The sequence below is a fragment of the Haemaphysalis longicornis genome, unplaced genomic scaffold (genome assembly GCF_048455015.1).
Source record: "Haemaphysalis longicornis isolate Haplotype H1 unplaced genomic scaffold, Haemaphysalis longicornis Haplotype H1 scaffold_2, whole genome shotgun sequence".
In the NCBI taxonomy this organism is placed as follows: domain Eukaryota; kingdom Metazoa; phylum Arthropoda; class Arachnida; order Ixodida; family Ixodidae; genus Haemaphysalis; species Haemaphysalis longicornis.
In genome coordinates, this window is record NW_027526295.1 from 178,635,394 (window position 1) to 178,651,103 (window position 15,710).

Genomic DNA, 15,710 nt, shown 5'->3' on the forward strand with positions numbered 1-15,710 from the left:
ATACAAGTCATAAAACCCCTTTTCCCATAACTCAATGCCTCACTACCTGTGATGTAGTGGCCAAGGCATGCTGCTGTGGAGGAGGTTGCGGGATTGATGATGCCAGGTTCCAGGAGCGAAATTCTGGACGGCAGCGATATGTCTGTGGGCACAAGGTTTTGGCACTCGCTAAAGAAACTCCAGAGACGAAATAAAGATACAGCCATTCAGTGTGCCGTGCCTCATAGCCTGCTTGTCGCTCCGGCATGTTTAGTCAAAAATTTAAAAAGCAGACCTAGACTTGCGTCAGAAAAGTACACCCTGGTGGGACACCCTGCATAGTTAAGACGCTCTGTACATGCACCTTAATTACTCCACGTCTGTACCGTGGTCTTTCCCTTTAGAGCACCATTATGAACCTCTGCACTGCACTGTACACACAAAGAAACAATGGGGTTTCAGAAGCTTGCACATTTGGGCGTTTTTATTCCAGCCTCATTAAAAAAAAAAAATGCGAGGACACCCAAGCACTCTTTAAGAGCTGTGAAGGTGAAAGCATTAACGTACCATTGAACGCTCTGGGGACGACATGGTGCCAAACGAATATGCCGATATTGGAGGCACCATCATGGCGCAGATGCAGCCGCAGCGCTGGCAGAGTGCAGCAGTGCGCTGCACAAGAGTGCCCTGGCTCACTCGCAACGCACTGCTGGGTGAGCACCACCCTACCAACACGTCCATGGGTGTCGGCAGGGGGTGCAATCACACCCTCCAAGCCACACCAGCACTTTCCCGCTCCACCCTGCCCTCCCACCCTGCGATGAACCGGGTTTGTCCCCATCAAGACAAAACCCTGCCGACGCCCATGCTCACATCTCTCTCACAGCGCTGCCAGCAGTTTAGCTGGCCCCTTGCAAACAGCAATGCGCTGCGCGTAATGTTTGGCCTAACATTATGCTGGTGCATATCGATTTCTCTTCTTCCAAGTCAATGGGGACCAGCACATTCGCAGCCAAGGGGAATTTAGGTGCCGCTTCTCTGCTCAGACGCCAAAGCAGACTTTTTCGCTCAATGGGCCATTTAATGCTCTCACATAGAGACAACTACTTTGGCATCCAGAACAGACACGCAAACATGTTAGATGATACTAAATTTGAATTTTACACGCTACTTCAACATTTTCTCTTGCTTTTTTTCTTTCTTTCACTTACTCAGCGTTTACCTTGCATCGCTTCTGTGTAAAGTGTATTCTGAATGCAATGGCATTACACCAACCAAAAATGCACACACGAAAACTTGGAAAAGGCTTGCCAGGTAAGTCAGGACAGAGGTACAAGCACAGTTGCACAAACCTCTGTTGGCTGCCGCATCAGTACTGTGCACGATTTCAAGTTGTGAAAATACAAGTCACAGCAGGGCCCATGCCTTCCAATGCAAGGGAAATTTAAAAAAATAAAAGTTGTGTGGACGCACCACTCTAGTCTTCCACCTCAATGTCATCCTACCATTGTTCTGATCAGTCTCCAGTGTGCTGCAATGCTGACAGTACAAAAAACGAGGTCAGCATTTGTTCACCACGTAAAGCCCGAACTGTCTCCACATCAAATCGTAACGTGCCGTCACTTCCCTGCGCTAACAAACACCATCAAACAAAAAGGCATCTCACTAACCATCAGAAGACAACGACATTTGAACAGTCAACATTCAAAGCATTTAATAAACGGTGTGCACGAATATAAGCGAAAACGTCAACAATGCCGGTTGTTTCACAACCCTTGGGGGCAACACATGACAGGACTTTGCATCTATGTAGTTACAGAGTTCATCGGACACTGTTGCGGCTCACGTGCCCCAATAGTCCACTTGTGGGTCCTGCGGTGTCGTCGACTACTACAAGGTACGTACTACACATCTACAATGTGTATTATATTACAGCACTATTTACAACTGTATAGCACACACAAAGAAAAGATGATGGAAGCTACCGTATCATACAAAGGCATGAGAGGCTACAACACAAGCAGCAGCAGTACAGATTTGACACAGGCAGAGCCATTCTCAAACAGTACTTGGCCCCCAAAAAGTGGCACACAATGCTGGCACATGTCAGTGTTCCCGTTAAAGACAGAGATAGTAGTTCTCATCGCTTCCTCAGGACCAAATGGGTTGTGCTTGACGGCAGGAATGGGCACAGAAAGACATGGAGACACAGTGAAGGTGTGGAAGTAGTCCTAACGTGCAGTGTGTTCGGCAGGCCTGTCAGCCGATACTGGGATACCTCTTGACGTATGAAAAGTTTGTGAAACAAGACAGCAGCGCTGACACCGGTTCTCTCCTAAGCAGTTCGCCTGACACCAGGTGGCTGGCAAGAATGGGAAAACCACTACGCAGGGAAGAGGATCTTCTCAGTGGACCTTTGCCCTGGGTTGGGAGAACAGTCCGACCACCCTCTGTACATGGTGGAAGTTCTGCAAAACAAATGAGGTGAAAACAAATAAGTGATAGCTCTCTTTCTCAGAAATCTGACTAACATTCCACAAAAAGCGCGAGTTAAATAGCTGAAGATGGCAAGCATACTGTCCTTCTGGCTGCCACGTTCAGAGATGAATAGTACGGACTCTGATGAAATATTACAGGCTGTCCAGTATAAAAACTGCTGCACCTTTCCCCCTGTTTTCCCTAGAAGAATAAAGGTTAGAAATAGCTGCACATGAAAGACAGTATTTAATTTAGTCACTTAGTTCAGTTTTTATGAAGTAAACCAATCCAATTAACCACTTAAAGCTGCAGGAAAAAAAGCAAATCCTCTACACGTGAGCATAATGCCAAGTCGCGTTTGACCTCTTGTTGACTGTGGTATGTCGCAAAAAGTGGTACTGGTTAGAAACCTGGAAACTCTGGATTGAACACAATAAAGTTGAGGACTCCAACTGACTTTGACGTGCAGGAAAACAAAGTGTGCATGCAAATATATGCCTGTTATAAAATTCCAAAAGTTACATGTACCGTTGTTTCAGAACAGAGAATATTATGTTTTGCAGGGTAATAGATACTGGAACATTGTAACTGAGCTTAGCACCGGGGCCAGTAAAACAATTTGATCACGCACATCTACCATATTTAAAAAACAATGAGCTATCATTCATTTTGTTTTAGTTTCACATAACTTGCAATGCTCGTCGTTTTTAGTCATGCCTAAACAAGGGAAAAGGTGTGATTTGGCACTGACCAAATGCGGTCTACCTTGTACAACAATAAGTACAGTGCGCTACACCTTTGTCTATGACATAGGTTTTCACACTCCCGGTCTTCCACAGCCGTGGCCTAATGCAATTCGTAAGAGAAACACTGCACCACCCAGAAGCCTAAGCTGAATGTAACTGCGTAGTAGCGCCAAATAAGAATTTCACAACGCAAAAACGAAACTGAAACTGTTGGAAACTGGCTTAAAATGCCAGGCACACTTGCTAGACATGCAGGGGACCACCAGAAATAAGCTTTGGCAGAATAAAGCGACCCTTTCTTCGAACCAAAGATCACTACTGAATAGCTGGTGTCATTTTCGAGTAATTATTGACTCTCAACGCTGTCGGATTACAAAGCTGACAACATTATATTTGGTACTTGACTTTCCAGGAGCCTTTATATTAAAAAAAATAATTACGGTAATGCAGCCTAACCATGAGCGGAATTCTTTTTTGTCAAGTGCAACAGCCACACCCCCTTCCTCAAAAACACACGCACCTCAGCTCGCAGAAAACGCCGTCAAAAATCTCGATGTCGCCGGAGCGGGAAAATTTAAACTGATTCTAAAAGTAGAGTGCCTAGACTACCTAACTACTGGCCACATTAGGTGTACGAGAAACGACTACAACATGTCGAAATAGGCAATATAAATCATTGATCACCGGTGATCGATTTGAATAGGCGCGGTTATGAAAGATTTAATTCAGTATTCTACCATTAGGATGCATCAAAACCCAAATTAAGCACAACCAAGTTTCGCTCTGGCTTGTAATTGAAAACACATGGATGGCAGAGCGGATCGTCTGCTCTTGTACAGTCGGGATCAATTTGAAGGTTATCGCGGGAGCACCGACCGACCGCGACGACAGCGCCTTAGCGTGACACTTTTTACCATCACCCACAACGAGATTATGCTAGGTTTGCTTCTCCCATGGCTGTTCCAGGCAGTGCGCGCACTGCCGTCAAAAACGATAAAGGACACGTTCGTTTCTTTTTTTCTTTATCCTTTCATCGATATACTTCACACTGATACGCAACCTTCTCAGGGTAACTATGCCGGCATGCCCGGGCATTGTGTAAAAAAAATGTAATTTGCTTCCGAAATGCCGCAATGCAGAGATATCTTCGGTGTTATCAGGTTGCCGAGGAACGAAACGCGGATACGTCACCCAAAAAGGAATGAAGAAAAAATCTGCGGCAGTCGGCCTTTGCAGAAGGGGGTGAGCGAATTCTATGCAACAGCCAAGGGGTGAGGGAGGGCAGCATAATCTCATCTTCGCGAATGAAAAAAAGTGCCACGGAACGGCGCTCTGGTCTTGGTTCCTCGGTGCTCCCGCGATAACCTTCAAATTGAGACTGACTGTACTACCCAGACACGGGGGGCACGAGGGGCGCTGCATGTCGCCAAAACTCCAGCGCAGGAGGCCTATTGTGCTTCGGCCAAACGCGTTCAAAGCGTTATGCTTATGCATTGAGTTCTATGGGAGGCAAACCGGTGGCCAAGAAAACCTGCATTATATTCGGTCCCACACTGCAAATGGTTCCGTTACGAGTGGTCTAACTGTAGTGGCAAGCCATACAAAAACAAGCCTGCAATGGCTGCAGTGTGCCAGCCATGCTCCCTTTTAAACAATTATTTACTTACTTTTTTTGTAGCTATTCAGAGAATTTTTAGTTTCCAAAGACCCACGAAGACTTACCATAATGACGAGGTAAACAACGCCCAGGTAGGCGCCTATAAGTGCTGCCAGGAACAGGTCAAACACCGCTGGCTTGACACTGCACAGAAGTAAGCCTCCCTTAATGTTGGCTCTTCGTGTGGTTTTCATAGCAACCAGAAAACAGTTCAAAACACGGAGAAAAGAAGCAGGATCTTTGGCGACGCTGAAGGTCTCAGCCCTGCTCACTGCAGAGCATGCTACATCGAAAGTGTGATGTAAAAGAAAAAAGAAATACAATACACAAAAAGCTGCACTGACCTGTAAGCATTCATGACAGCAACTGGGGTGTCATAGAACACAAGTTCTGGGTCCCTGTAAGCAGCCACAAAAAAGAAAAAAAGGAAACAAAATATTAGCCTTCCGTGTTTCTTCAACAGATGCCTTACTTGTTCTTTGCTCTTTTTTGACTACGGTAGACAGAATTTGAGGGAGAAAAGAAGGGTGATTTGACATTGAGGACGTTCAAAATCACTCACACACAGGCCATCAGACGTACGCTATGGCTGTCACTATTTAACTGCACAAATGCTACAGCACCTGAAAATTTTCCTATGCACCAGGCTGCTCTGAAACCTTGAATGTGGGCGCACAACAAACAGGTGCAAGATGCGGAGGTCTGCTCAATCTTTTCACAAGCTCTGAATTTGTGCAAGACAGTGCCCGCCCCCCAAGTGGTGGGCACTGGCAACACAACAGCAGCAAGCAGGAGCGTGGGAGGCACCTCTTGTCCGGCTGGAAGGTGGACAGGCGGACCTCCTTGAGGTGCCTGGAGAGTGCCTGCTCCAGCATGGATACCAGTGGGGCCTTGCCTTTGGCCATCAGCTGGGCACCCCGCGGTTGGCTCGACAGCAGGTCCACCCACGCCCCCAGGTAGTCTTCCTGCAGCCCCTGCTCCCAGTCAGGGCAAGGGGAGACGAGGAGAAGGGAAGGCAGTTAGTTCCGCACCAGCTTTTATACTCAAACAAGCTCCTATTTGCGCACACTCTACTGCACATGCTTTCCACTCGAGTGGGTGGATTTTCAGGTGGCTGCATCTGCCGGCATCACACCACAAATGCAACCCTAGTAAAAAGAAAACGTCAAAGGCCAGTAGAAACCTCCGTAGGGACGGGATTAAATGCGGTGCAGATGGTGGAGTTTCTTTCAGTGGGCAAATGCAGCCTCCAGGTTCACCAGGCCCTTATCTTCCAAATAGCGCTGGACAGAGCGACTCGAGATTTCTGCAAAATTGTGTCCTAAGCTTATTATTACGCTTGGGATGCGTGATTAAAATTCGAGTTGAATTCCATTTGAGCCACGTTTCACTCCTTGCATACCTCTAGTTCTCAGCATACTTATGCTAAACAACCACTTCCTTTATGATGCCACAATGTGGGATATAAACAGTTGGAAATCTTCCTCACACACCCTCGCCTGAGGTGAGACAGAGGGCCCATTCTCGTCCTCCCATTTTCACAGCCCATTACCCCTGTTAGGGAGTACTGTCAATTTGATCATAACTCCTGTCCATGTTACCTGTTAAAGTTTACAATACATAAAAGGCAATTAGTGAATCCTTCCAGGCTTAGAAACACAGACCATATCTTCCTGCCTAATGGCACTGACAATCTAATCCCAATTAAACATAAAGAAAACAACTAAGCGTGTTTTTGGTATCCCAGTCTGTTTGCCACTGCAGTCCACAGTGTACTCTGTCCCCTTAAGTTGAAATATTCCAACCCTGAAACGTTAAATAATGGTTCATGTGCAGTGTTACAGGCCCTTTTAAAAAAATTTTCCATTTGTTAGCAACACACCTGTGTGGAGGAAACATTACTGGTCAAACACTGGCATTATTGGCCAGATGTAATTCATTTTTCTGTACTTTGCTTTGCACAAGAGGTGGCTGGCTAATTTACTGAACTCATGTATTTATCTAATTCTGTTTTCATTTCACAGTGCAGCATGTCATATAACAAGCTCGTGGGTAAGGCTGACAGGCAGAGTTCTTGCAATTCGAGTACCAACGATATTCCCCCACGCCTAATTTTACTCTCAGTACACATTTCCACAGAAGGTTTACCTTCCATTACAGTTCAGGCCCTTGTAGCAGCTTGCCAAAGGAAAACACTACAGCTGTTAGCACGGTGTAGGCGTTTTGTATTACCTCACACTGAGTTGGCTGTGTGAAATGCAGAGGTGGGCAATGAAGAGCATTCACGGTACACTGTGAAGAGAAGACACTGACCAGGCTGCTGCGGAAGACCTGTAGACTGGATTCGTTGTCTGTAACGTTGTAGAGGATGCGAGCCAGGGCCTCGGCAAGGACCTTCACATTCCGAGCCAACTTGTCCTTCTCGAGGCTGTTCCTAGAAAAGGGTCAATCAGTCGCATGAGTGCTCGCACCAAGAAGGGAAACCGAAGGCCCAGCTGGCCCCTGGCCTGGCCTTCCTTACGCGGTGTCGAAGATTGAGCTCCGGCTGGGTGCCCGGTGGCTGGGCAGGTGGGAGACGGTGAAGGCCGGCAGGCGGCGCATGCTGAAGCGCTCGTGCTCCCAGGCCAGGCTCTCGTCGGCCAGGTTGATCTTCTTGTGCACCATGGACACCCGCATCTCGGGCGCCAGCCGCGTTGCCGCCCGCTGCAGCTCCTGCAGCCAGGCAACAGAGAGGGGCGCACGATAATGCTGTGGGGGCCGTTTCCATGCATTGTGTGCTGCGGAAAGACTAAACTACGTGGTAGGAAAGCACCAGGACCAGGAGGCGAACACGGCTGCCCTTGTTGATGCGGGAATCACCACTCTCTGACGCTGCACAAGCACACAGGCATACTGCCACAGGTATGACGGTGCTTGCTCCCCTACTACTACTATAGGTGCTTTTGTTTTTCACTTCCATAACAAACCAATGTCCTTGTGTTTTCTTTTTGGAGTCGGGAAGGAGGGGGCCTCTATACCCACCATTAAAACACAGTGGGCACGAAGGAATCTGGGCACCTCCACATGCTCACTGAAAAGCTACAATGCCTCCAGACAATGAAACGAGGAGTTGACAAGATGCACTAGAGCACAAGCAGTGCACTCAGTGACTGGTGCAGCCAGGCACCTAACTGCAGTCTTAACCAAACGTTTTGGTACCAAGCATATGTGGGCCCTTCGGAGAAAAATTGTTCTCAACTCTGTCACAGGCTGGTCCTGTACACAGTTCATGCACATTCTATGGATCTTTGCTGCCCTTTCACGGCTCCAATTTGTGCGTAAGAACCAATGCAATGGCACACTGTCATGTGGTGAAGCCAGTAGCAGGAGAGAGAGAGAGAGAGAGAGAGAGAGAGAGAGAGAGAGAGAGAGAGAGAGAGAGAGAGAGAGAGAGAGAGAGAGAGAGAGAGAGAGAGAGAGAGAGAGAGAGAGAGAGAGAGAGAGAGAGAGAGAGAGAGAGAGAGAGAGAGAGAGAGAGAGAGAGAGAGAGAGAGAGAGAGAGAGAGTGTAGCGCGGACGCTCGTCGACTGAGAGACTGGCCGGAGCGCGGCACTCCGCTTCTATGCGCAGCGCGCCCGAAGGAGAGGAGACCGTGGAGAGAGAGGGTACTGCACATGCGCACAGCGCGCAGCGCCGCCCACTAGCGGAGTGAGAGTGCACTTCGCCACGCGCCCTCAGATGTCGGGCGAGAGTGTTCGCTATTGGAGAGAGGAGAGGGGGTGAGCGGAGGAGAGACGCAGCTGTGCGGATGCGGACAACGACGACGGACGCAGGACAGAGCCGCCGGCAAGAGATGCTCCTCTCAGCGTCGCATCTAAAAACTGGTTCTATCTGATTGTGTCTCATATAGTATGTGCCTTTTGAATACTATACAGAAAGCTGGCACACTTCAAATAGCAAAGCTCTGAGCAGTCTGCCACTAGAATATATGCATATGTGTAAGGGCTTATTCCAAAAGCACAGTGCAGCGTACAAAGCTTTGATAGTGGCTGCTAAGCCGTCCTACGGCCGAGGTCGTGTGACAGGTGGGTGAAAAGGGTCAGGAGCTCCACACATACCGGCCTATTTATTGGCTGCCACAAAGAGCTCGCAGCTCCCCAGCAAACCATTTCCCATGATGAAAAATAGCAATGTGACAGGAACTGGTGTCGCAGTACAGAGTGGCTGCTTGCCATCCCTTCAGGTCCAATGCAAGAAACGCACTTACATTGAACAAGTTGGCGGCGGCGCTGCCTTCTCTAGGAGGCTTGGACACATGAACGTAGAGGTCGTCCCCGCTGCCTATGGAGTCGATGCACATGGTGAACAGCGAGTCGGCCAGCAAGCTTCCCTCTGGAGAGGAAGAAAAGAAAAGGAACGGGGTGAATCAAAAGAGGAAAAGAATACATAAATGCTGGAGTACGACTCGAATGGCCAAGCTGTGAGCCACAACTGTGAGCCTCAATTCAAGCAATCGTCTTCTGCCTGTCTTATTAATTACATGAAGTACCTCAAGAACACACAAAAAGGGTGCGCTAAAATAGCAGAACATGGCATGCAGGCAGCACCTTGATGTGAAAAAAAAAAAAAAAACAGCCAGTGTTAACTGCCCACATCTGCAAACGCTCATTATCATGGACCTGAATAACAGGTATTACAAAAAATTTGGTTGCAGTGCATGTACCTGTGCTGTCAATATTGTCTTCAATCCACTTTTTCGTCCCATGGTAGTTGAACTTCCCTCCGGCAGAGATGAGAAAAACAAGGTTAAATCTGTAATGTTGCAAGCAGAATAGAAGCCTCAGATGGTGAACAAAAAATTTATCCTCAGGCAAAAAGTTCACACCTCTCCTTGCCTCCTCCCCCTTCAAAAAAGATAAAAACACACCGTTTCCCTGTCCCTCATGGGAACTACATGTTACAGGTTGATTGAGTGCAGGGTTTAACGCGCCGACGCAACACAGGCGATGAGGCGCGCCGTAGTGGAGGGCTCCGGATTAATTCCGGCCACCTGTGGATCTTTAATGTGCACCGAAATCTCGTACACACGGGTGTTTTTGCTTTTCGCTTCCATTAGAAAAGCAGCTGCCGTCGACGGAAATCAAACCCGCATTCTCGTGCTCGGCCGCACAACGCCTTAGCCACTGAGCCATCGCGGCGGGTGGAACATGTTACAGAACAGCACGAAGCATAGTTGACATGAAGTTTGAGTTTAGATGTAACGCATTAAAAGCAATGGAGAGGTTTTGTTGCACTGCAATGCTTGCTAAACCAAGCAACATACAGCCTTTTATTGTGCAGTTCTTTTTTTTTTTTTTTTTTTTTACTGCTCCACATTTTCTTCTATTAACTGTCCACTCCATGCCGACTCCTGTGGATTTCAGGTACTCGCCGACGGCATCCTGCCACCTCTTGATATCCAGCTTGCACCTCTGTCCCACATGCAATCTTCAAAGCTCACTCATTGAGGCCAATGCACGTTGACCTTTTCAGTGTGTCTGGTACATACGACTGTTACATTGTCGGGTCTTTACAAAGTTCATAAAGAAATTGCGCTCTGTTGTGCAAGGTGGCGGCAAGTATGTGTGCCCAGGGCACAAGCTGTTACTGACACTTCTGCTTTAAGTAAAGCCCCTTAATCCCCCCGCCCGTCCATGGCCACTTTCTTGATAGAGGACGACAGCAGTAGGCAGGGCTTCAATAAGATCAACATAACATGTCAATGGCATTTTTTTCTCGTTCCAATCCAGAAATGTAGCGTAAATATCAAAACAACTGCACAAAGGACAGCAAAAATTTAGTACTCAGTGAGGCAAGAACGTCAACACTTTCTCCCAACTGTCCTCAAAAATTTTGACTCCACTCGCAGAGACCATGAGGAGCGAGCAGTAAGAGACTAAGAATACGACTCCTTTGCGCCTGAAAGTGGTTGCTTCAAGAGTGCCCAATCTGCACAGTTTGATAAGCACTGGCTAACAGAGCATTCAATCTACAAATGTGGCATGTGTATTTATTCTTCTGGACACAGTACATGTGAAATTCAAGATCTAAGGAGCTGGTGGCCCAGAACTTTCACATAGAGGCTTCAGTTTACACCTGTAAGGTCCTCCCCTCCCAACCTCCACAAACTTACTGTGGATGTGTCCTCGAGTTTGTGTAAAGTCTTGACAGAAGGCGAGCCAGTTCCAGAAGAGCAGCAACTCCACTACCGTTCGAGTCTCCGCCGAAAGACAAAGCCTGCATACAGACACACAAAAACAAGTGTAAGTGGTTGCGCTGGCTGAACAAGTCCAAGCGCTACACAAGCAGTGCCAGCAGACATGGAGCCACAACCAACTGCCACTCTGACTCACCGGGCTGATTCCAAATGTGTCGTAGTGAGCCACTATCACACCTGTTGGCAGCTGCTCCTCAACACCAAAACCAGAGAGCTTGCCCTGGAGCACGGAGGAGGAAGAAATAATGCAGCACTAAGTAACATGTAGAGCTCCTCCCACAGGGGAATTAACAATGTATCGGGGTACAAGTTAGTTGGTACTCCACAATCAAGATTTCTAGGAAATTTAAGATGGGTATGTCTTCTTTTGAAAATAAAATTCAGTTGAAAGTAATGCCTGTCTCTATCCTTCACATCCTTCAAACAAATTTTTCGTGCTTAAAAGTCTTAAACCTATAGGAGGTTCATGTTCTTGAAGACCAATGTACTACACTGCATCAAGTCTGTCGCTGCACAGAAGGGTTCCAGCTGTGAAGAAAAAAAAAAGGGGGGGAAAAAAAATCCTCTACTTTTATGTGCAGTTAATCACTGTTTACCGCTTGGCTATGTTGCATTTCACTGCACACTTCCCTTTCTAAGGTGCACCTTGACCTGCACAGGATTGAAGTGTCTGCATTGCAGTGACCAAAGTTGAAAAACAAACAAAAAAAGCTAAAAACAATGCTATAAAATTTTCTGCAATACATCCACGTTTTAGAACTTCTGCCCAACAAATCAAGTAATGCCAATAACCTTCTCACATATCAAAGTTACAGCGGACGAAAGTGCTCTAGGCAAAAGAAGGAAACATTGCCCTCAATTTCTAAAGCTCAAAGCGTTCATTGTAAACAAAATTATGTTGCACGCTCTTACCTGAATGCTAGAAAGCTGAACATCAGAAATCATCTTTGCCTGGCTTCCGGACACAACCAGCTGAAATCCGCTTGCCTTCAACATGCTCCACAATTCTGCACAAACACAAAGAAAAGGCAAAAAAATTATTATAAATCCTGAAATAGTGTCCCGCATACTTCAATTCATTGCATCAAAGCAGGCCCCTCCAATTTTCCTGTTTTGGATAGTCTGCACACTGCAAAGATGTCCACCAAAGACGCACGCGTCTTAGCTACAAACCCAAACACAAACAAAATTTATGCTGAATTTCACCTGGAACAGCTCACACGGCGTCCTCGGGACAGATAAGGACACAGCTACATTAAAAACTGCACCTGGAACGCTGTTACTGCAACACATGTTGGACCCCTGCGGCATGGGCACAGAACTAGGCAGAACAAATTATCTTGTTGTGATGACAAAACACTGACACGTGCCAGCGACATTTGAAATAATATTAATAATAATAATTGCCACCAAGCACTCATATCCTCATACATTCCATGGAATGTGCTCTCAAGGCACAGCTTAGAACAAAAAAAAGTCCAATCGTGATACATCGAAATGCAAACAACGGAGCGCGTGGCTTTCAGTACATGCCGCACATCCTGGCGACAAGCTGCATATACGCAGTAAGAACAAGTTACGAGCGTTCGTGTTTAACCTTAGTATGGAAAGACCACCGTTCAACGTATGAGAATTTGGTTTGGCTTCCCATGCGTTTGGCGCTCCCGCAAAGTTATATAACGTTCGCGAGCATTATCCAACTTTGTTACCACGCTGGGTGAAAATGGCACATGCAGCTATATTCCTTTATTTTAGTTATTTTGCATCGAGTGGCCAACAGATGATGAAAAGAAGATGGTCTTTCCATAATACGGTTGGTCACAAACTCTCGTAACTTGTTCCTACTTTGCATACGCGGCCTGTCGCCAGGATAGCATGCATAGCATGCACACAAAACCATGTGCTCTGTCGTTCGTATTTCTCACAATTATACATAGCACAGAGAAAAAATAGGATTACCCGCAAATGTGGGTGCAACTGGCATGTCCGTGCACCACAGGCTTTCAATGCAAGCGATTTTCAGCATTATCCTTTACCTTGGGCCACACTAGTTGTCCTGCCATTGTCAGATGTCCTCTGAACGCTGTTGTACATATCTTTCAGCTCGTCTGTTTCGTAGGCAAAGTACACAGGAATGGGCACAGCATCCTCTTGAAGAGCATGTTCCAGCTCCATCAAAGCCTGCACAGCGTAGCAATACAAGAGGTGTCTCCATCTAGTAAACCACACCTTTAAAGCAGCAGCACTTTGGCAGCAATGCCTCTAATCAGAGTGTCAAGGGTTGTTACCTTCAGCTTATCTGGAGCAATGGTGGTGAAGTTTTGTGGCAAGAAGATGAGAATGCCAGCTGCACCTTGTTGAACCACTTCGTTGAATTGGCCATGAGTCAAGTCTGTGAGCCGTGCTATGACAACTTTTCTGTGGTACGATGACGAGTGTAAAGTTCTCGCCTCGGTGCTCACAACAGAGCTCCTGGAGCCTGCAACCACGGAGAAAAACCATGCACACCTGGAAACACTGCTGCTCTGCACTACAGTGCTGAACTGATTTGAAATCACCCCACCGCATAGTGTCAGCGCGCAAAGTGGCCTACAGGAAAAATTTAACGCTTGACACCGTGCACAACACAGCAATAAGTCAGAGCAAATGCTGCTATGGAGAAAGGAACAGCGCGAAGATATTGGTCGTGGAAAGCAATAAGCAATAATAATAATAATCATGGAGCACACACTTCACTTCCAATTATCTCACAGATAATTTCTTCGCAAATGGAACTTTTCCTGCTCTGCATGGGTGTCCTCGCCCTTAGCAAACATGTTCTGAATGTCCTTTAAATACTCGTAGCTCTTGCATATTTACACCTGCTCTTCAGCTTGCTCGCTATGTAACTGTGAGATCAGTTTTAAATCTCCCACCAACTCTGAAATAAATTCGAACTCTGACCAGCAACTGAAATTCGACTCCGTACTGATGAAGCCCTTGTCAGAATAATAACGCCGTGTTTTAGGCAGCATGGAATTGCGGAGAGCGGATATGTGAATCAACGTGCGATTACATGTCCCATCCGACATTTCTGCAGCAGTCCTGCAAGACACACCCACAGAACTGAAGAAACGAAAGCACGATAGCAGCACGATAGCAGCACGATAAGTATCCCATAAGTATCCCAGTATGTTCGTACGCAAAAAGCGAGGAGCACGTTTTCCCCGTGCTTTGACCGTACCAAGTTTCCCCGAGTAAAACTTCGCCGATTGCACCGCGATTAGCCGCCAGGCGTCCTCGACACGCGACTCACCGTGCACAGAGCCCTGCAGGTCGTAGTGCTGCATGCGGTAGACGGTGAACTCGTGTGAAGCGAGGACGGTGGTGACCGGCGAGATGACGATGAAAATGGGTACAAAAACGATCAGGTAGAAAGGCAGGTTGCCCCGCAAGAACTCGAACAGCCCTTCCGCTCCGTCTAGACACATTTTGGAAGACTAGTGCGACTTTCGAGACGAATAAGGAAAGTAGAGGCAGAAAATGTGCGAAACACTCACGACAGGATAACAAGCTATGAAAACTTTGACCTCGGCAGGAAATTGCAGCAGCCTGCATAGGGCACCGCAGCGCTCCGAACGGCGTTCAAGATTGAGCTTATGAATATTGTCACTCGCAATTTAGGTAATTAGCGAAAAATCGTTTATAAACACTTGTTTAAGGAAATAAAGCTTCTTATGGGCTTTTTAAAAGACGTGCTTGTCCGTCGTCTGCTATGGCACCCAAGCGAGTCACGCGACCAAATGCTACATTGCGCATTTGAAAATAGATCTTAAAATATGTCATTGAAAAATACTAACGAAGTTGTGGAATGAAACGAGGAGGCCTACCATATGGCCCTTGCGTTCATGTCTTACCTCGCAGAAGTAGCATCCCAGCCGCTAGACTTGAGCTCCCAATGCGACATCGTGGATCGTCGTATCCGAAGTAATGGGAACGAGGACAGTGGAATCTTGATTTTAAAGCCGGTCCTTCCATATTTGTCAAGGTGCCAATAAGTCTCCAGCATCTTTAGCACGAGGCCCGTACTGGAGCGGCTGTCACCCTTGACATCCGCGACCGGTGAACCTAGCTGGTAGACACGTTTCGACCAAAGGAGTCCATGAAAGCTTGAATCTATGAGCTAAGCTTGTATGCAGAAGAAATATATGTAACCTTAGGTAGGAGATCTAGTGCGTACCATTGAACTGCAACGCCCCAATCCCCCCCCCGCCCCCGAAAAAGAAAGAAAAGGAAAGGAAGGTTTAATTAGAAAAACATTGACAGTTTTGGCCCTTATTAGTTTCCAGAAATATATCTGGTGGCCAGAACTTGCAACCACTTAGTCAGTTCCGGGGAAACAGGTTTCATTTCCGAGAGAAGATTGAAGTAGTCTTGTGCATCATGGAAACGGAATTTGGTTATTCCACCGTTCCTTTTTTTTTTTTTTTTTTGTAAAAATAGTAAGGCTTCAGAAACCAACTGCTTAGCTTTAAAATGCTGGTGCAGCATGCAGGGCATGTATTACTGAAGACACTGTAAGAAGAGAAATGCATCAGCAAACTGCTTGCCTGTTTGTATGATAAAAACAAAATGT

General features: G+C 46.8%; 1 protein-coding gene across 2 annotated transcripts; it reads right to left on the reverse strand.

Annotated features, from left to right (window-relative positions):
- Window positions 1-435: 435 nt before the first annotated feature.
- On the reverse strand, window positions 436-15,277 carry LOC144169553 (BOS complex subunit ncln). Of its 2 annotated transcripts, none has more exons than XM_077698775.1 (14): window positions 14,992-15,277; window positions 13,384-13,574; window positions 13,132-13,276; window positions 12,008-12,102; window positions 11,232-11,315; window positions 11,012-11,115; window positions 9,563-9,651; window positions 9,107-9,231; window positions 7,382-7,572; window positions 7,174-7,294; window positions 5,668-5,834; window positions 5,205-5,258; window positions 4,926-5,004; window positions 436-2,447 (listed from the first exon to the last, which is right to left on the reverse strand). In XM_077698775.1, the coding sequence occupies exons 1-14, from the start codon at window positions 15,110-15,112 to the stop codon at window positions 2,385-2,387; spliced, it is 1,629 nt and encodes a 542-aa protein (XP_077554901.1). In that variant the 5' UTR covers window positions 15,113-15,277; the 3' UTR covers window positions 436-2,384. The 2 variants fall into 2 exon arrangements, with proteins under 2 accessions (XP_077554901.1, XP_077554900.1); XM_077698774.1 differs by lacking the exon at window positions 14,992-15,277 and adding an exon at window positions 14,391-14,710.
- Window positions 15,278-15,710: the final 433 nt, after the last annotated feature.

Bases quoted from the DNA above. Each gene is read 5' to 3' on its own strand.
- LOC144169553 (XM_077698774.1), bottom strand. From the start codon at position 14,565: ATGTGTCTAGACGGAGCGGAAGGGCTGTTCGAGTTCTTGCGGGGCAAC. The intron at 5,005-5,204 runs GTCAGTGCAGCT...ACTTCTGTGCAG, and splicing joins GCTGTCATGAATGCTTACAG to TGTCAAGCCAGCGGTGTTTG. The intron at 2,448-4,925 runs GTAAGTCTTCGT...TTTGTTTTGCAG, and splicing joins TTGTTTACCTCGTCATTATG to AACTTCCACCATGTACAGAG.